This window comes from Sturnus vulgaris, chromosome Z (assembly GCF_052056855.1).
Source record: "Sturnus vulgaris isolate bStuVul1 chromosome Z, bStuVul1.hap1, whole genome shotgun sequence".
Taxonomy (NCBI): Eukaryota; Metazoa; Chordata; class Aves; order Passeriformes; family Sturnidae; genus Sturnus; species Sturnus vulgaris.
In genome coordinates, this window is record NC_142283.1 from 6,873,467 (window position 1) to 6,893,644 (window position 20,178).

The 20,178-nt window shown below is 42.2% G+C and overlaps 1 protein-coding gene across 4 annotated transcripts in view; it reads right to left on the bottom strand.

Annotated features, from left to right (window-relative positions):
• Window positions 1-4,085: 4,085 nt before the first annotated feature.
• Window positions 4,086-20,178, bottom strand: part of ZNF462 (zinc finger protein 462) — a 90,987-nt gene continuing 74,894 nt past the window's right edge. For all 4 annotated transcript variants that reach the window (XM_088156472.1, XM_014883842.2, XM_014883836.2 and 1 more), the window contains 4 exons: window positions 15,756-15,979; window positions 13,197-13,329; window positions 8,639-8,753; window positions 4,086-7,111 (listed from right to left, as the gene is read on the bottom strand). In XM_088156472.1, the coding sequence (XP_088012598.1) occupies window positions 6,910-7,111; window positions 8,639-8,753; window positions 13,197-13,329; window positions 15,756-15,979 (674 nt within the window). In that variant the 3' untranslated portion in view covers window positions 4,086-6,909. The remainder of the gene's footprint in view (window positions 7,112-8,638; window positions 8,754-13,196; window positions 13,330-15,755; window positions 15,980-20,178) is intronic.

Consider the following 20,178-nt stretch of genomic DNA (forward strand, 5'->3'; position numbering starts at 1 on the left):
AAGACCTAGTGCTTTGCAGAGCTTGCCTGCTAATGATCTGCTGGTTCTTACAGACATAAACTACCTGCAATATTTTACAATTCCTTTAACTGCAGCTACTCTGCTAGAAGCCTGCAGTGACTCCAGTCTAAATGATTCCACAAAGGCTTGAAGGAATACTTGGAACAGTAGCTAAATATGGTTTTCTTCAGTTGCAGAGGAAATTTTTAAATTTCAGTCCAACATTTTCAGCACGAGCTGAATTAATTTGAGGCATTGCTGGTGGGTACCCGCCTCTTTAAATGCTCTGAGAGCACAACAGAACAGCTGCAGGGAGACACATTTCACTTAGATTTGGAAGTCATGCATGTACAGTTGGCTAGACTGAGCTAAGCTCTTCATTAATAGAAGTGTAAACTCCACAGAGAATTCAAGAATCAAGCTGAGGCGTATTTGCTGTTACACCAAATATTCGAAGAGAGAAATTATTTGAGGAGGAAAGCGTGTCTCTTCTCATTCCAGCACCTGACTTTATTTTTTCCCTAAGCATCCTAGCTGAAATTAATTTCAATTCTTGACTGAATTATTTTATGAAAAATACATTTTATGAACAATGTCAGAGTGACAGAGCTCACACAACTAACTTCTAGGAAGAATTTATTTTAAAGATATTAAAATAGCAAAAATTTTTAACACAAAAGTTATTTTACCTCTCATCAGTTCTCATCAGAAAACCAGGTGTTCAGCCATATCTAAAATTGAATTAGTAGCAAAAAGTACTGTAACTTATATTACAAAATGAATATTAAAGAGGTAGGACTTCTGTGGATAAAGCTTTTGTCAGAATGGATTAAGGTGAGACTTTCATTAGGGGCAGATTATTCCCTTCCTGCTCACTGTGCGATTTTCTTTTTTCTCCTTCAGGAATCAAGACATTGAGCCAGAGAGGGAACACACTTGATCTGATCAATTTCCACATTCTGCTGGAACAAAACAGATCTCAAATGCAGCAAAAGGAAAGTCAATAGTGGTACCTAGGTCTTAGCTGCACAGTCCGTCTGTTGCTACACAATGCACTGCATTGCACGAGAATTTATTTTATTTTGCTGACTTTCTGAGCCTTTTGTCCCACGCTTTTGCAAGCTGACAGAACTTTGCTTTAGATTCCTCCAGTTGTAAAAAGCAAGAACATTGGCTCAACCATGAGAGCAATGCAAACCCCAAATCTCCCCACACTGAGACCATTTTGGGTGTTTTGCTCGATTTGCAGAATATTGTGTGAGTGCTGGAGAGAAGGGATTGTAGGATCCAAGCTGGAATGAATTAAAATAGAGATTGATACCTTCTCCTCTGTGATGGTAATTTTCTACATGTTAAGGGCTCCTGTGTGCTGTCCTCTGGCAGTGATACCTATAAACCTAAAGAGAAAATCTGACAAAATCCACTTTGATTCTCCTAAGAAATCACTGTCTAGGTTACCTGACATGCCACTGAGCATACATTTAGATGACTGTTTATTTGCTCATACCTTTAGATTTGCCTTTTGGTCAGAAATGATTAGACACAGGACAGGCAGAAATGCTGTCCAGAGAAGGGCTGTGAGTCAGTGAGCACACCCTTAAAATAGTTTATACTTCACCAAAAACAAGGGCTTGCAAAAAGAGACAAGCTGGAGAAGTCAAGCGTTTACAGAACACCAGAGAAACAGGAATTGGGGAGAACAGGCTCATGAGGGAGATCTAGATATCAAAAATTTGAGCCTCTTGCCAAAAGGAGTATTATTGCTGACACTAGGCCAGTGGTTTGTGATCTCTCTGCTTTGGAGACAGACAGCTGGGTCTCATGGTGGAAAAGCCTGGTGTTCCCAGAAAAATACTGAAGGAAGACTTCAGGGTGAGGAAGAGAGCAGGAGTTTGGGCCAGCTTCCATTGAACTGAGCACAGCCCAGTGTGCAGTTGTGTTATTTCCTCAAAGCCTGGAGACTGACTTTTGCTGTGCAGGTTCACATGAAGCCTTCCAAGATAAACGGGCCAGGAGTACCAACATTTCACACCCACTTCCCAAAGAGCAGATTTTCCTCTGGAAACCCCACAGACCCAGACTTGTATGTGACTCTGCCAAGTTTCAGTGCTGTCCCTGAGTCACAGGACAGCCCCAAAGGCTGAACTCTTCTCCAGGGAGGCTGGATGTTTGGAAAGGAGGGAGATACCAGCCTGATACTCTATTCCCATAGCAACTCCTGCAAAGTTTTTGCTCCGGGGTGGATACAAAGGCAAGAGCTCTGCATGGGGAGCATTCAGCCACTGCACCTCCAGGCTGGAGGAAAATGCCAGTAGTCAAGATAGCAATAATGAGGCAAACATTTACCCAGGCTTCATAAGCAAAGGGAGGACAATGGGCCTGGGAACACAGTGTGTGCAAAATCCCAGTTGTCCCATGGCACAAACGCTCCCTGGGAAGCCCAGGGCTCTCAGCTGAGAGAGCCCATCGAGGTAGAGGGGCAATAATGTGAGTAAAGGATCATTGTCAGTAACCATCCCCTTTGCTTCTTCCCTCCCACTCCTGCGATTTCAGTTCAGCACAGGGACCTCAACACAGGGACCTGGACCTCATGATCCAGGTGATCCAGTACAGGAAGGGAAACTTAAGGAAAAACAGGGTAAGACTGTCACTGTAGTGATAGGACAAGGGGGAGTGAGTTCAAATCACAGAGAACGGGTTTAGATTAGATTTTAGCAAAAAAATTCTTGGCTGTGAGGGTGGTGAGACATAGGTTTCCCAGAGAAACTGTGGCTACCCCATCCCTCAAGGCCAGGTTGGACTTGGAGGGCATGGAGCAGCCTGGGATAATGGGAAGTGTTCCTGCCCACGGAACAAGGTAATCTTTAAGGTTCCTTCCAACCAAAACCATTCTATGATTTTATAATCCAGTCACATCCCGCCTGATACCTAAACATGGGGAAATCAAATGCTTTGTTTCAAACTCATACAATCCTGACACTAAGGTGGATGGGAAAATGCAACTGCAAGAATCTAGAACTCATCCCAAGGTCTTCCATTATTACATCAGTGAGGTAATTCTTATTAATGATATATCACTGAGCAGCCCTTTCCTCTTTTAATTTAGTGAAAGTGTAGGTAGGCTCTAGTCCAGAATACATAATGTGCAGATTACTTGTAGGTTTTTCTGAATAAATGTTGCCAGAGATCCTCTGGAAGGTAGTCTGACAGCCCAAAATGCACCATTCCTCTCCTTTCCCTGTAAATACAGGTTCAGGAAATAAGCATCTTAACAGGGAAATATAATATTTCTCTACTTTTTGACTCCTAGGGAAAACTGCATAAGCATGTAAAGCTATCAGGTAATCAAAAGTTTCATGCTGTTTCACATTCACACATTACTTTAAGATCCAACTCCAGTACAACCAAAAAGCTGCTTAAACTGGGAACAGGATCTGATAAAAACACAACCAGATAAAAAACACCATCACCACCTTCTGACATCTTACAAACATGCATTTAAATACCTGTATTTAGTAAAGAAAGATTCTGTGACAACACCACGAGCATCACTTCAGGTTTTTGGGGGGGAATGAGAAAATACATCCAGCTTCAAATTTTTTGGTGAATATTCAGTCAAACATAGGCTCAGTGCAGGATCTAGCAGGCCATCAGACACTGGGAAATACAATTTTGAGACAGCTCATGATAGGGCTGAGTAGGTAATCCGAATTACCAAGTGGTGCCCGTCTCCATCTATTTTGATCTTCCCATACAGCCTGCAAAATTTCCTGATTTCTATGTTTGGGCTCAGGAGGAGTCAGCAGAGCTTAGCAGTGTGTCCCTGACCTCTGATGGAAGTTGGCAATGCACGTTCAAGGCGTTTTTGGGGGATGTTGTGGACCCTAGACCTGTGTGAGCTAGGGCAAGTCACTCCCCATAACCTGGAAATCAAAAATTCCCTGTGAAACACTGGGGGAAATGGTGCAGGAGGGGGAAAAAAAAGGACTTTGTTCCCCCCCAGAGCTGCCAAGTGTAGAACCAGTCACTTGTAGAGACCCATGCCCAGAGCAAGCCAATATAAAAACCACACACAGACAAGCACGCACTCTTAAAAAGTTTTTATTAATTTTCATTGTTTTTTTTTTTTTAAAAAAAACAAACCCGTCAGTGCAACAGTTCAGTATCCCCTTCCTATCCCCCATCAGTAAGCAGTAATTTTAAAATCAGGAAATACCGAGTGCTGAAGCCAATGGGTTAGCATTTTGCTATTATTTCCTTCTGTCAAACTCTGAAAAAGTCCTCTGTATAAATTAAACAATGAAAAAAATGTTATTTTCAATTCTATGTCATTACAGTCAACAGAATCATAATAATGCACCTAAAATGTGTGTCCACAATATATCAGGTATACATTTTTGGGAAAAGAAAAAAAGGAAAAAAATATGACATTCTAAGCTTGTTAAAAGGATAATGGTCCCATATTTTTTTATTACAGGTTAGCAAAACAAAATCCAATGGATTACAATATTTACATGTTATTTGAAAATTAAGTAGTGATAAAAGCATGTCACAATCATTGTTTCTTTTTTTTTTTTTTTTTTTTTTCTTTTTCCTTTTTGGTAACCATTACAAACACCCAATCCAGGTATGGAACTGTTTAAATATATTTGAAATGAGGCCAATTAAAAAACAAATACAGACACAAAATGTGTATTTATACTTGTCCCTCCAATGTGTCTTTTCTATGATGTTCCCTCCCTATTAAAAAAAAAAAAAAAAAGAAAAAAAAAAAGAAAAACAAACAAACAAAAAAAAAAACCAACACAAAATTTGAAAGAATCCCCCTAACACACAATTGATGAATCCCCAAAAGCAAAACACCATGCTTCTCAAGTAGCACTTATTCCACAAATGCAACATTTTTGCCATCGCTTTTAAGTGAAGCTCTCCAGGACACAATTTCCTGGAGAGCTTCCTATTTTCCCCCCTCCCCCTCCCCCAGATCCCCCCCAAAAAACAAAAAAAACAAACGAAGACACATGCATTTCTAAAACTAGGTTTCAGTCAAGTACTTTCTACTTTTTGGAAAGAAACTTTTTTTTTCTTTTTTTTTTTTCTTTTTTTTCTCATTTTTCTTTTTTTTTTTTCTTTTTCATTTTGATAACTTTTTTTAAAATTTTTTTCTCTTTTTTTATTCACAATCAGAACATACCATGGGCACCAGATCCTGTATTGGCCGCTCAGGCAAAATCCCCAAATTGAGTTTAAATAGGCTTTCTACCCAAAGAGTAGTTGTAGGATCAGCCACTTAAGGTATGCAGGTTCCTATCCATTCTACACTGCTCCCCTCATGCCAAAAAGCTAAGGAGGAGGGGAAAAAAAAACTCAGCAACTCCATCCACTGAATCGAGTTAAAAGTAGTTCTCCAGGCTCAATGTCGTGTGTAACCAACTCACCTCCGCTTGCAAAAAGATGTGTTAACAGACACCCCTCCCTCCCACCACACCAAAACAAGCAAAAAAAAAACCAACAAAAAAAACCAAACAACAAAACAATCAAACAAAACAAAAAAACCCACGCACAAACCACAGACAATTGAAAAAAAAAAAAAAAGGAAAAAAAAAGGCAGCCAATCTCAACGAAAAGTTACTGGTGTGAGACTGATTGATGTTAATATGACAAGCAACAGAACGGTTATGAGGACCCATGTTTGGCCCATGAGCTGCATAGCTGTGCTGTAAGTTTGGTTCTTTAGTTTGTTTTTTTTTTTTTTAAAGTTAAAACTTCTTTGTTATCTCCATATGTTTAAAATTAACGAGGACGACAACAACGACGACAGCAACAACAAAAAAAGGTTCTATTCACAAGATCTAGTCTCCTTTCCCTGTCCCCCACTCAAAAAGAAATACTCATTTTTACATGAGCAACTTAATTGTGCTGTATTTGTAACACCTCAGGCTGATAGAAAATAAAACGTGTGGCAAACAAAACCGCACAATCAGTCACATGAAATCTACCAAATACTAAAATTATAACTGAATACTAACAAACAGCTTACCTGGAATAAAGGATGACAATTCACAAACAGTTATCTAGGAATTAAAGTATCTCTCTCTTTTTTTTGTTTTTTTTTTTTACTAAAATAATTAAAAAAATCACAGTATTTTAAGAAATAAAACCCACACTGGGATTTTAAGCACAATTTGTTTTTCCTTTCTTTAAAAGTTTTTTTTTTCTTCTTCCTCCATTCACCACCTTGCCCAGCAGTCTCTCTACATTTAACCACAACAACAACAGGTAGTACTGACAAATGCAGAGATCTCCCTTGGTTAATTCTGAGGTACTAGGAAACAGGTGACTGTTTTAAGCAAAGCAGTTTCTGTTTTGTTTTTTTTTTGTTTGTTTGTTTGTTTTCCTTTTTTTTTTTTTTCCCTGTGTGGTTTTTTTTTTTTTCCTTTTTTTTTTTTTTTTTTCTTTTGTTTTCTTTTCTAAAGCAGTTGCGTTCAGTCTGGAAAAGCATTACGTATTAAAACTAGAAAAACGCACACAAACTTGTGCGTCCAAAAGTTGTCCCCCCACCACTTCTTCCACTCTCACGACGCTTCCACTCATAAAACAATCGAAGTCTCCACTGCAAAGCACGATGTGTAATGTAGGAAAAACATGGGGAGTTGCTTCATTAGTCCAAAGATGAACGTAACTTCCCATCGTCAGATCCAGGAGGAAAACAAAGATGCAGTGATGTAATGGAGCCACTTATTCCATCACTTAAATAACTTTAATATACACACACTCACACAGGTACCAGTGCTTTGAAAATAGATCATTCAGTCCTAAAAGCAGCTTTATTTCTTCCTTCTGCCCTCCCTGCCCGCCCCGCCCCGCTCATCACTGTTCAAGTACTGTCGATTAGAACCACACCAATTCTTATTCGTTTTTGGCCTCCGGGGTGTCCAGGAGAGGTTGGTCGGCAGCCACCATGCTGACAGCTGTTTCCCCGCCGTGGGAGTAGTCCACCACCATGGTCTCGATGCCTTCCTTCTCTTCTGGCAGCGTGCTGGCTGTTTCCTCCACGTCCTCCTTGGGCTGGCTGTCCTCGCCGCTCCTCAGCTTGCTCTCGTTCAGCGCCCTGCGGAAAAACGGCAGCGGTCGGGCACGGGGTGCAGCAAAGCCAGCTGCTGGACCCCACAAACCCGGGGTTTTTGAGATTTCTGTGCTTTCTGGCACCGGCCAGAACCACTGCTTTTGGCCTGAAGCCTCGGAGATGGCTTCTAAATGCGAGTGATGGAGTTAAAATCATGGGCGGGTAGTGAAATAGAAGCGTGTGCTTTCGCACGGTGATGGGTTTTGAATTTGGGGTTTTTATAGTATAGAAATAAGTATGGGACAAGATGGAGGATTTGGGGTGGTGTCTTTTTCAGTGTTCATCTTCCTTCTTCTTCATGGTTTCAAGCAGTAGTTTCTGTTTGGTCAGTCAGTGTCACACTAAGGTCATGGGAATTTAGTTACTGGGATAAAATAATAAACAATATAGGTGTTAATTCTCTATTGGACTGTTTGGCTTTAAGAGACCTTGTAACAGCTGCATCTTCCTCCATTTTCCTCACTTCTAGCAGGTAGCTAGAAGAGCTGTTGAACGTTCTGTACTTTTTGAAAAGATTTAACAAGCAACCAAGCCTGAACATGAGAAAAACCATTTCCATCGTGTATTTGTTAATCCTGGCTCTGAGTAAAGGCAAAAGAAATTGAGACAAACCAGTAATTAAATGGTGGAAAACTCCCACCACTGTTACAGCCAGCCACATGAGGGACAGCAGCAGATCACTTTCCAAAAAGGCAGCCACACCATGCCACTGGCTCAAAAGGAGAGGCAGAGGAATGAAGCTGCTGATGGGACATTCTGGCCCTGAAACTGAATCTTTGTTTGTTCTGCGCTGGGACGGATTTGAGATCAGAGGGAAGAACTCAAATCATGACACTTGGAGATTATTCCCATCTCCCGGGCCCCTTGTAAACACACACCAAACAAAGGAAAGGAGTATTTTTCCCAAAGAGTTAGTAAAATCCAATAAAACTTTTCATAGGTTGCAGCATTTCAAGTACTTATTTTCACACTTACATTCTCTTAAGTGTAAGAGAAGTTATTGTTTCTCATCCCATTGCAGTTAACCCACAGAATTGTATTCAGATGCTTCCCACATGTCAGTAGCCTTGAATGAAACCTGCTCTTTGAAGACACTGGCTAGAAAAGAGATCTCTGCTACCAATGAGATCTACATCAAGAGAAGGAAACAGATTGCTCCACAGATTCCTATCTGTGATGTGTATCATCCCGCAGTGTGAAAACTGCTGTAGAGAGGAAAAATTTTTTGAAAAATCAACAGCACTTAGGGGAAGTTAATCCTGGCCCAGAGGCATTCACCTAGGGACAACTTTGAGTTTTAGAATCACAGTTAAACCTTACGGTTTACAGCCACGCTGGGCAGCAGAATTTAAAAGGATGCAGATACATCCTATGGCTGTATCCAAAGACAGATTTGGCCTTCAGAGAACTGTGTTTCCATTTACTGCAGCCTTTTGGGATGGGGTGGGGGGGAATATATGGAGATCCATGGACACCTTTGTCTGTTTGTCAAAGGAACACAAACCAACTTACATGCCATGCCTCAGCACGTGCCGCTCCCACTCAGAGCCCTCGGTAAAGGATCGGCCGCAGAACTCGCACGGAAAGCGCTTCTCCGGAGCACTGCTGTCAGGAAACATCATGGGATCTGGGAAAACACAGCACAGCCCATGAGCTCAGAAATGCCAGGGCGAGAGGGGACCATCGTGATCCTACTCTGGTCCCTTCTGCTGCACCTCTCGTTTCAGAGAAGCAAAAGTATTTTCTTGTCAAGTAACTGGGAAAATGCCACTCCTGAAAAGAAAAGCGACGCCACAAGTGACAAATCCCATCCTAGGTCTTTAAGCATCTCTGCAAGTAAGGGTAACAAGTTACTAGTCCTTGCTCCTCTTCAACAAATGAAGAGACTCTGGAACTGAAATTCTAAACCAAAACTGCAAAGCTTAGGACTGAAATGGCTTGAATGCAAAATCAAAAGACCCCACTTCGAGTCCATTTACAATTTTGGAACTGGTAGGACAAATTTTAGGAAACACACGGATTTCGTACATTTAACATGTGATTCTTTTAACAGATCATGAAGCCTCATGGATTAAGTCCTGCATCTCAACTGCATAGGTGTTTCATGCCGTCCTAATCTTTTGTACAAAGTGCTTGGGGCCTCATTTGCAGAAGTGTCAAGCACTTGTAACATGAGTGAAGTCACTGGCAGCTCAGGGAATGACATTCCTGAAAGCCAAGCTCCATGTGAACACAGCCCTCTCTGACAAAACATTTTCTCACAAATTAAGAAGATCACCACACAAAGCATTGAAAATAATTGCATGAACTATCTCACTTGATTCTTTTGCTGGAAATGAGACAGCACCATCTGCTCAGAGCATTAATTCCTTAGGAGGGATTATCTTAAACAAGAAATCAACAGAATGTCTTTCTGACTCCTCCTGAACTACGTAATAAAAGAAAAGGGATTTTGCCTAATTTTGGTTCTGATCTCTGCTCACTTGATTTCTCCACTCTCAGACTTACTCTGTTCAGGATCACTCTGTGAACTCAAATTTGCTCACACATTCCCTATTATCCATACCTAAGTCCTCCAAATGCTTTTTTGTGACACACTTCTCATTAGTTAACCTTTATGTCAGTTTCATATGGAATGGTTCTTGACACAGTTTTTTGACCTCTTCCAATGAAAGGAAAAAATATCCACTTTGTATTTCTTATTGTTGGGGGCTTATTTATTATGTGGTTAAATATGATAAAGCTGCTGTGTCGGGGAACACCAGAATGCAAGCAAATGCCATCAGCTCAGTTTACATCTGGATTTTTAACACATTAAGCATGGCACAAATGTATAAACACACTGCAAAACACAGACGAGCCACGACACAGGGATAAATATTTTTGGTGGGTAATAATTTTAGAGGAAAATGCTGCTGATGTTCTGTACAAGAATATAGCTAGAAATGGGGCCTGGATTAACATAGGATAGAGAAAGGTGACCCTGCCCATGGCAGGGGCTGGGGCTGGATGAGCTTTAAAGGGCTTTTCCAACCCAAGCCAGTCCATAATTCATACTTGCAAATCCCAATAAGTTTAGCAAGTGTTACTCTAGTAAATCCACCACCTCTTCAGACAACACTATCTTGTTCATCCTAGTCCCCAGTAATTTTGCCTCTAGGGATGTGAAATTTGGGCTACTTCCCTGGAGGATTATCAGATGCTGCTCTTGTCTGGGCGCTGCAGAGGAGAAGTAACAGACTGCACACACGCCTGACCTCTCTGTGGTTTTGCTCTGCCACACATACAAGCACTCATGGACATTTAATTTTTTGCCTATTATGGAAAAAAACCTCTTGATCTGCTAAGACCGAGACATAAAGATCAGTAACATCCTCTCTGAGACAGAGTTCTACCTGGGAGAGATGATCTTGGCATGGTCTATGCCAGACATTTCATTTTTCCCCACACATCCCCTTTTATGCTATATCCTTTACCACAACCAAATTACTCCCTTCCTTTCCCATCCAAGAGTGCAGTTCAGCTCTGTTGCCCAGCTCTCCCTGTGCACAGGGACATATGTGGACATATGTTCACACAATGGCCTTTGTGTGGCCCAGAGAAGAAGCCACAAGCTCTTACTTGCACCTTCAGTTCTGCACAGAGCAGCTCCAGTCTGAGTGCTGAGTCTAGGGAAGAAATCTTGATTGCCCCAAAGTCACAGACCTCAGACAGATACTCAGAGCACACAGAGGGCCTCTCAGCAAATCCCACTTCCTGCTAACACCACAACGCCTAGAATTGTCAGAGGCACCCCAGCTGCACCCAGGACTGCATAGTCTGGTGTGGTTTGAAAGCTGTGACAGCGTTAGCCACTGTGACAGGCTCTGTCTGAAACCATAGGTCTGGCTCTCTGCTACCAGGGCAAGCACAGCATTGCTATGTCAGAAAGATCTTCTGAAAATGCCTAGGGAGATGCCAGCGTGCAAATTAGCATCCTTCAGTTCCTGTCTCGCTGAGACATTTTTCAAAAATCTTGCACCTTAAGAGTGGTAATTCGTACAACTTGTCTAGGAAAATGCAATCAATACAACTGGATCTTTTCTAATATCCTTGTTGTAGTAGGCGTAAGTGCTTTCTGCATTTTCTGCCTATTTTACTATAATTTATTACAAATGGTTAAGGAGATTGAAAGGGAGAAAAAAACTCCAAATAAAAAATGGTGAAACACCAACCCTACAGGGCAGAGAAGAATGAAATGCTGCAAAGCAAACCTGAAAATATGCCTGATTTCTTACGGCTGGTCATCCAGACAAGCATGCAGAAATCATTTTAGCCAGTCATAATTAAAGGTGAAAAAAAAAAGTACAGAATCATCAAGATGCTGCCGTGTTTAACTATGAAACATGAGGATAACACACTTATTAAACCTTGCACATGTAAAACACCAGCATGGAAACTGATGTTTTTTTGTACTTCCAGGGCGTAAACTAAAGCCAATTTAAACAATAAACTTCACCTTGGGCTGCCCCCCTGCTCGTGGCACCTTCACAGGGATTTGTGAGGCTTGGCAGAGAGCACTTTCTTCTCCTTGGTCTGGGCACCACGGCCTCCAAGGTGACCTCAGCACCTGTGCCTGTGTGTAATGCTAAGGTAATCCTCACAAGGACAGCTTGACTCCTCACCCCCTGCTAGCTGCGGGTCTACACACAGCATTAATCAGCCTGCTGCATCTGCAGCTGAGGTGAGCTGGTGCTTTAGTCAAATCATGACACAATTATTGCTCCAGCCACGCCGCCCAGAGGGTCAGAGCTGTCCTCCAGAGATGCTGAACTCTCAAATCCACACGGAGCTGACATCCCTCCTCTGATCTCTCTGCTGCTCTACCAAAGACCTTGTGCAGGATATTTTACATTAAAACACAGATGGTCTCCTATCCAATTGGATTGCATTCTCATTTGAGTTAAAAGCCATCACTAACCACTCTTGGAGTGCTGCTGATAAGCACAATCCGAATTCACACTGCAGGGACACAAAATAAAACACAAGATGGTGGGGTCTTGCTATTTAAAGGTAAGAAGCATGATCTGAAACCCCCTAGCTCTGTAAACTACCTGTGAATCCAGAAACGGGAATTTTTCAATGCCTACATGTACATATGTACATGAGACACTTTTTTTTTTTTTTCCCTCTGAAGAGCTCTGGAGTGAGTTTGAAAGCTAAAAAATCAGGAGGAAAATGTTCATCAAACATGGTGGTGTACTTTTAGCTGAAGTACACAGATCTTGGCTAAGTGGAGTTGTCAGCATCAAGATTGGGTGGCTTGTCATTCAAACCATGAAGAGACTGAAGATATTAAAGAGCTGTTGCATTTGAATGATGCATTGTTGCACCAGACAAAACACAGTTACACCACATATTGAAATAACTTGCCTTTAATGGGACAAGGTTGTTGGAAAGGAAACCCGTTATTTAATTTACAGACAACTTACTTTTTCTCTGCTGATCTAAATTCAACCAAACCAAAAGTTCATAGCCTTGTGGAAGTTGGGGGGATTATTCTTACAAACTTAGGCACATATTTAAATACAAAATAGTACAGACAGGTGGGCACGGATGTACTCTGGCTCTGGAGCTGCCAACTGCAGCAAGTGCAAACAGGTCTGACAAAGAATGCTGGGCAGAGAGATAAATAATAGTCCATAAAGCAGCCTTCATCCCTCACTTGGATAATGCCAAGTGAAAGCTAGAAACTGGTTACCAAAACAGAAAATCTGACAGGCCACTAAAATACACTTATATAGTTTTCCAAGCCCTTATAGATATTATCTGAACAGGCAGATTAGTCACAGATGCTATCTGTGCTTTCTCATAGTAAGTATTCTTTCTAAACAGACAAAAATTTGTAAGGAAGATTAGAAACACAAGATTCCCACAGAAGCTGTGTCTTCAGGGAAGCCACATTCTGTTACTGCAGAGTTTGTGCTGCCCACTCAGCAGCTGACCTGGCATGGTTGTACTGGTGAGGCAGGTTGCAGTGGCCAAAAAAACCCAACAAAAACCCCCCAACACATCAAAGAGCTGCACTGACCTCTCTCTTGAGCCTTGGGGCTTAACTCTTCTTCTTTTTCTTCTTCATCACTGCTAGAGCTCTCTGTTTTCCCTTTCATTTGCTCCAGCTGGTCCAAGTTAACCCGTCCAACCAGCTCAAAATTACGACTCACCTTTGAAAGAAACACTTCTGTTAGCACTCAGCACAATCACCAAACAGCCAGAAAAATGGCCACAAATGCAAAATAAAACCTAGTACGCCCCAAAGCCTGCCCAGCTCGAGCTGACATGCAGTCCCCATAATCAAATTAACACTCATTTATTTCCAGTGGAAGTGATTCTTCCACTGCTGTTCATTCTGCATTTCTCATTTCTGTTTTTTGGAAATTAATGAGATTCGGTAAACCCCCTTCACTTCTTCATCCAAGAAATGTAAAACATCGAGTCGTATCCTCATTTTTATGGCATTATTCAACTGCTGTGATCAAACACTGCTACCACACATCCACGCTGAAGGGAAACTCTCTGTGACGGGTTCATTCAGCTTTATTCATGAAAGGATGGTTCTTTTTTCCACTAAGCACATGGCTGCTGTGTGGCATATACACTCTCACTCATTAATAACAGATTAATTTTCATTACGCCGGGCTGCAAAGTGCTTTGCAAACTGATACACAGACTATAATGGGAACACTTCACCCAGCAGTCAAATTCAGCTAACCCTGGGGTGAAATGCACCAGCTACTTAATAGCTCACAGCAGCAGTATGAAAGGAGCAGCTCAGGGCACAGAAGTCAGGAACTGCTCCACATCCAACAGGAACAGCGGAGCAGCAGCCCAGATTTACAGTGGAGGCGGGGAGCGTGGAGCGTGACCAGGACACTGAGGCTAATACTTGCTGGATGACAAGCGCCCTCTGAGCTCATTGATCGCTGCTGGGAAGGGTTTTGGACTCATCTTTCATGCAGAGAGACAGCCCTCCAGCAGCACAGGCACTGAGCCACGCGGGCAGAGGGGATGGAGACAGAGCAGCGAGTGCAGCACAACGCGTCCTGCAAAGAGGATACTCCATTCCTGAACGGAATATCAACACCCACTGCCTGCTTTTTACCCCTCTGTGGGAAAGGAAATGCGAATGATCCCAAGAAGGATGCGAAGCAGGCCGTGGGATACATACAAATAGCAAAGTATCCTGAATGTAGAGGTGTGAAGATTCTTAGTGCCGGGTTACAGACAGTTGCGGTGAGATTCTCTAACTTAACACATCATCCACAGAGGTTTACACAAACGACCACATGCAAGGCACTTGGTTCAACTAAGATCATGTAAAGGAACTCTTCCTAGGGTGCAATATATAACCTGGGTATTTCTGAGCCCAGAACTTAAGACATAAATTGGAGAGGTATAATTTACCCACAAACAAAGGGGAAGCGATGCCCTAAACTACCAGGACCACCACTGCAGGTCCAGATCAGAAGGGAGAGCTAAGTGAAAGGAATAATCTTCCCAGCCTGATGCACTGTGTCAAAAAAACCCAAGCAACAGTTCCTCCTGGATACACCTGGCACGTTGCTGTGATGACCAGGAGCTGTGGAACTCCTTCTGTACCATTTGAATTGCAGAAGACTCTCCAGGAGTAATAAAGATGGCAGAGGAGCCTAGCATGCCAACTTAAATTAACCAAGTTTGGTTTTATAAGATGGCCAAATATTTTTCAAGCATGAAAAGTTGTTTTTTGTGTGTGTTTTTTTGTTTTTTGGTGTTGTGGTTTTTTTTTTTTTTTTTCCCTAGGACTTCTGCTGCTAATACCTTGCATATATATTTGGCTTTAAGGAAAAGTCATTCAGTCAATGAAGCTTTTAGTGAGGACCTTGGGCAGCTAAGCTCCAACAGGTGAAGGCATATAGCTGCCTCCCCTGGAAACCTGCCAAGGAAGCACTCTAGGAAATATTCCAAAACACATCTCAGTTCTAGAACTTAAACGTTTCTCAGCGACAGAAATTCAAAGCTAACACTCTGTGGAAAGCCTTTAATGACTTCTCAAAGGCTGGACCTGGTATGCACTCAGGTAATCCACAAAAACCAAAGCAGTCCTAACTGAGGACCTGGTTAGACTTGCTGTTTATCTTTCCCTTGTTAAATGTAAACGGGGATGTATGGATCTCTTTGTTATTAAAATATGCGCGGCATGTCAGGCTGCTGAAGTTACCAGAGCAATCCTGTGCTTGGAATCTCCTGCCTTTTACAGGGGCCGAATCACACTGCCTTGGTATTGTTCCACGACCCATACCCCAACCCCCTTTAAATAAACTCAGCATACACAGGAGCCTTTTCCAAATAATCACACTCTGCATGCTGCAGTTTGCCAATTCTGATCAATCTGAGATGCTTCAGAAACAACTATTTTTCCGTTTCTGAAGAAAAAAAAAAAAAAAAGAAAAATGAGAAAGGGAAGTGCAACATGGGATTAGTTTTCAGATTTGGGGAGGGAGAGGAAAAAAATAACCCCGGTGTCAAGTTGGCTAGTCAGGCATGCAAATAAACCAATCAGTATTTGCAAAAACTAGATTGCCACAAATTAAAACTAATTGGGTCCTACCTTGTGCTCATCTCGAAGGTGAGCATCCAGCTCCTCTGTGTGTTTGGTCTCATAGTAGCAGAGTTGGCATTTGTAAGGTTTCAGTTCATTGTGCTTCTCTATGTGCTGCTGCAAGCTCTCGTCACTGGAGCAGGTAAAGGTACACTTGTCACAGCGGAACACGACTCCCTGCAGGTACTTGGACAGCTTGGAACGGCAGACCTCAATGGGAACGACCCTCTCCTCTGTGGGGACAGCACAACATTCACTTAACGACACCAGGAAAACAATCCTCCCTGCCAGGGCAGGGTTAATCTCCAAAAGCTACAAACGCAGGTGCCTGGCGACTGGGTGAAGAGGATGGCAATGGAAGGTTTTGGGATAAGTGAGACTCCATCTATGAGTCAGAGGAGCAGAGCCTAGGAACACAAAACCAGCCCATAAATCAGCCAAGGGCAAAAAGTGTGTTTTTGTTCAGAGCTTGACAGCAGCTGGGAACTGCTTCTAGGGAAGTAATAAACAGGGGAGCTGCAGGGTGTGCTTCCCCAAGCATCACACGCTGCTGGTTCTGCATAAATTGGAGCTGGTGTCCTCACCATCACACCCTAAACCTGCCCTCTGGGGACTGAGAAGGTGAGCAAGGCAGCACCTCTCCCTGGAAAAAAGCTGTGCAAGTTCAGCCAGCAGCAGAAAACTTCCCGACCTACCCAGAGCTTTCAGAAAGCTCTGCATGCATGATGTACTGAAAATGCTCTTGCTGAGTTTTTAAACTCTGCACTCCCTCTAACAAAGCAGTGATGTTTAACAGAGCAGCAATTAATTTCGGTCATTTGACACAGCCAGAATCCGATGTGCCTCAACACTCATCCACTGTGGTTCCCTCCACGCTGTGCACACAAGAGAAACCCCAAATCTGACCGTTCAGCTGAGGGTCACCAGCAGATCCTCATTAGGGCTTTTGTTACCCAAACTGGCATTTTGAGCTTGAACACTTGAAACTTAGCACTGCTCCTCCTTATGGGCTGCAGACTAAAGGAGAGTTTTGATCCTCCTCAGCCAGGCTCATCCCCAACGACAGGAGCAAAAAAAAAAAAAAAAAAAAGGCCTGAATCTCTTATGGTAGACATGAAGGCTGAAGGAATGTGAGACGTGGCAGTGCACACATGGATCTGAGCCAACGGGCCCTTTCTTCTAGTGAGGAGGGTAAAATTACATCCAAAGACAACTACAGAAACACACACTCCCTTTACAGTAAGACTTTTTCTCTGCAGCTCAACAAAATATTCCATCCTGCTCAGCTTCTCCCTGAGCACAAAACTTATCTCATAACTTCCTCTTTTTGAAGTTTTCCCCAAAGCTATGCCTTAACCAAAAAACCAAAACAAAAAAAACCCCACAAAACCCCCCCAAACAAACAAACAAAAAACGCCCCAAAAAAAACCCAACAAAAAAACCCAAACAAACAAAAAAAAACACCCAAAGACTTGTGATTCTTTCCTACACCAACAACAGATTCTCTCACTATAAAGAAACCAAATAGTGGCCATTCAGAATGAAAACAGGGGAGGAGAGAATAGGGGTTTTAGTCACTGCAGAATTTAAAGCCGTGGTGCTGAGATCACTAGAAAAACTTTTTAGAAGGTTGTTGCAGCTGTTTGCTTTTGGAGTCTCAGAAGTAAGTGACACAGCCAGCTTCAGAAGTGGAAAAGCCAAGTGAAGTTTTCAAGAATAGAAATACTAATTAAAATATTTTAACATTCACTTTTCTTCTAACACCTGGCACAGATTTAAAAAGCTAAAACACGCAATGGTTTAAAACTTTAAATCTACCGGTCTGAAGTAAGGCAGCATTCTCTTCTTCACATGAACAAAACCTATCACCTCACAACCATACACAGAGCTCCCAAATCAAAGGCAACACAGTAAAAGAAGAGCAAAATCGACACAAATATCAACTCTAGATTGAAAAATTTCAATTTCAGGAAATCATTTACAGCTTTTGCATGATGTATTCCTGTCAGTGAGATTCCTCCAAGCTATGATTTCAGAACTTGCAGGGCTGCCTGGACCTGGAATGTTAAATTTCTTAAGGTGATGCCCTCACCTCCAGATTGCCCCTGCAAAGCCCTGATTATTTAACTACTCATTTAGAATGCAATTATCATGTCTGGATAACCAACAAAACTACAGCAAACCATGAAGCCCCGTACAAAAATTGAAAAACTTCTTTACCCCCTAAGACTTCTTCAGAGCTCATCAATGTCTAACCAAAGACTATTGCAGACGCCTCACAAAAAGATGTCCTGACTTGTGGAACAGTTTTGCAAGAGCAGTAATTAAAAAATTAACATCAAAATAAACACCTAACAAAAGCATCATCTTGGTTTAAGAAATCGAATCCTTCCACTAGACTGGAATATTCAAGGTAATTGTATCAGGGAATTAATTGAAAGGATATTAATGACTAGCTATTATCAGTACTATAAGTCAAAGCAGACATACATTTTTTTGCTCAAGGCATGAGAGAGCTCAAGACTTTATTAGTCCTGAGTTGTAAGGAGAAATCTTTGTTCAGCAACACACCAAAGCATATAAAATCGCTTCCTTCTCTCAAAGGTAAACCAAAAAAAAAGCAGTCCTACTATCTAGACACAGACCAATTACTTGGTCATCTTGGGTTTTGAAAATATACATTTTTGCCTGGAAATCCAAACTACACTCACAGAACAAGTAGCATTTGCATTCCAGTAGCCAAAAGCAAGCATTGCACAAGGGTTCTCCGTGTATCAGTGAAGTTGTATGTACAATGGAAAATGCCAGAAAAAAGCATGTGCAAGGAATTAGGATCTATAGCAAGGAAGCCTTTGGGGAGGTAGGTAAATCTGAAAATTCATCTTAAAGGTTACTTTCAAAACATATGGGTCTTATGAAAATCACTAGTTCTCTAACGGAAGGATAAGGAAGAAAAATGCCCAAGGATTTAAAAGTAAGGCCAACAGTGAACTTGGTATGTTGCATTCAGCCCTGGAAAAAACACCAATATACTTCAAAACGCATGAGGGGAATGCTACTGGAAAGGATAATATCAGGAGAAAAGGTGGCCAGGCATTGGAAGGGGCTGCCCAGGGAGGTGTGGGAGTCTCCATCCTTGGAGGCATCCAAGGAACACCTGGAGGTAGCATTCAGTGCTCTGGATTGGGGACAAGGTGGGGACTGGTCACAGGTTGGACTCAGACCACAGATGGTCTCAGAGCTCTTTTCCAACCTAATTGATTCTGTGACACACTAATTGTATTGTCCAGCGTAGATTAAAGGCTAACATGCTGCTGGATCAGAAATTCCCTGTCTCTTCTTGCCTGTCATAAAGACCAGAAGAACTAGAGAGCCAAACTTCTCCTTGCTGCCCTGCAGCAGCCTCTGGCTGTGTCAGCCCCCTGGGACAGGACACCTGTAATGAGTCTGTGCTCCATCTGTACCCACAGAAGGGAGGTTGAACTGCCCTGACACTGATCAGGGGCAGATGGTACATGAGAGAAGCTCTTGGAACCTCTCCTTCTTCATGGAAAGCAAATTTCTTGCCTTATTTTTTTTTCTCTCCCTAGGCATTCAGGCTGCGAGCTGATATTGCTTTAACCCTGTGAAATTCAGCCTCCATAGCCACTCATTAGGAGGCAAATATATTCTCCATTTCAAGCACATGCTGTTTCACCAAGGATTAGGGGTGCAGCAACTTGGAAGTAATGTAAGAGTCATGCATCTGTAAACATGCCTTTTGCACAAAAGGAACATTAACTATGAGTGGATCGAATCCTTCACTCCTGATTTTACGTACTGCACCACCCCATCTACCTCAAAACTAATTTTCTTGGGCCGCAGCTCAGGGTTATGCCCTTGCTTTGCCAATGCAATGGTCATAAAACAGGAAGGCTATCTCAGACAACATTGACTATCCCTCAGCCTTTCGTTCAGTGCACGTTAAATCTTGTCAAAACCGCCTGCTTCAGCTTCCAAACAATTAAACACAACAAGAGAGGGGTGTTTTTTAGCTGGATATATGCACCAGAAATAACTCTACGAACCCTGGATATATGATGTCAAAAAACCCTCTTTTGTGGTCTCTGAGACTCTTTAGCATCTATAATCCTATTTGCATTAAAACTTCTTTTACTCTGTTTTTTTGCCTGCCAGCACTGTGGTGCGTAGACCATTATGTCCTTTTGCCATAACGTTTGTTTCAGCAGCAAAAACTCTTTGAGGTTGGTTTGTGCAACTGAAGCAACTTCTGCAGAAGAAAAGATCCACGGTTTCACTCACCCAGGAGGTGACAACCTCCTTTCAAATGGGCAGCAACAGCTCTGCACAAGCCGTGGAGCTGCTTGAGCTCATGAAGCACTCTTTCACCTCTGCAACTGGACATTCCCAATACCAAACCTATGCATGATGA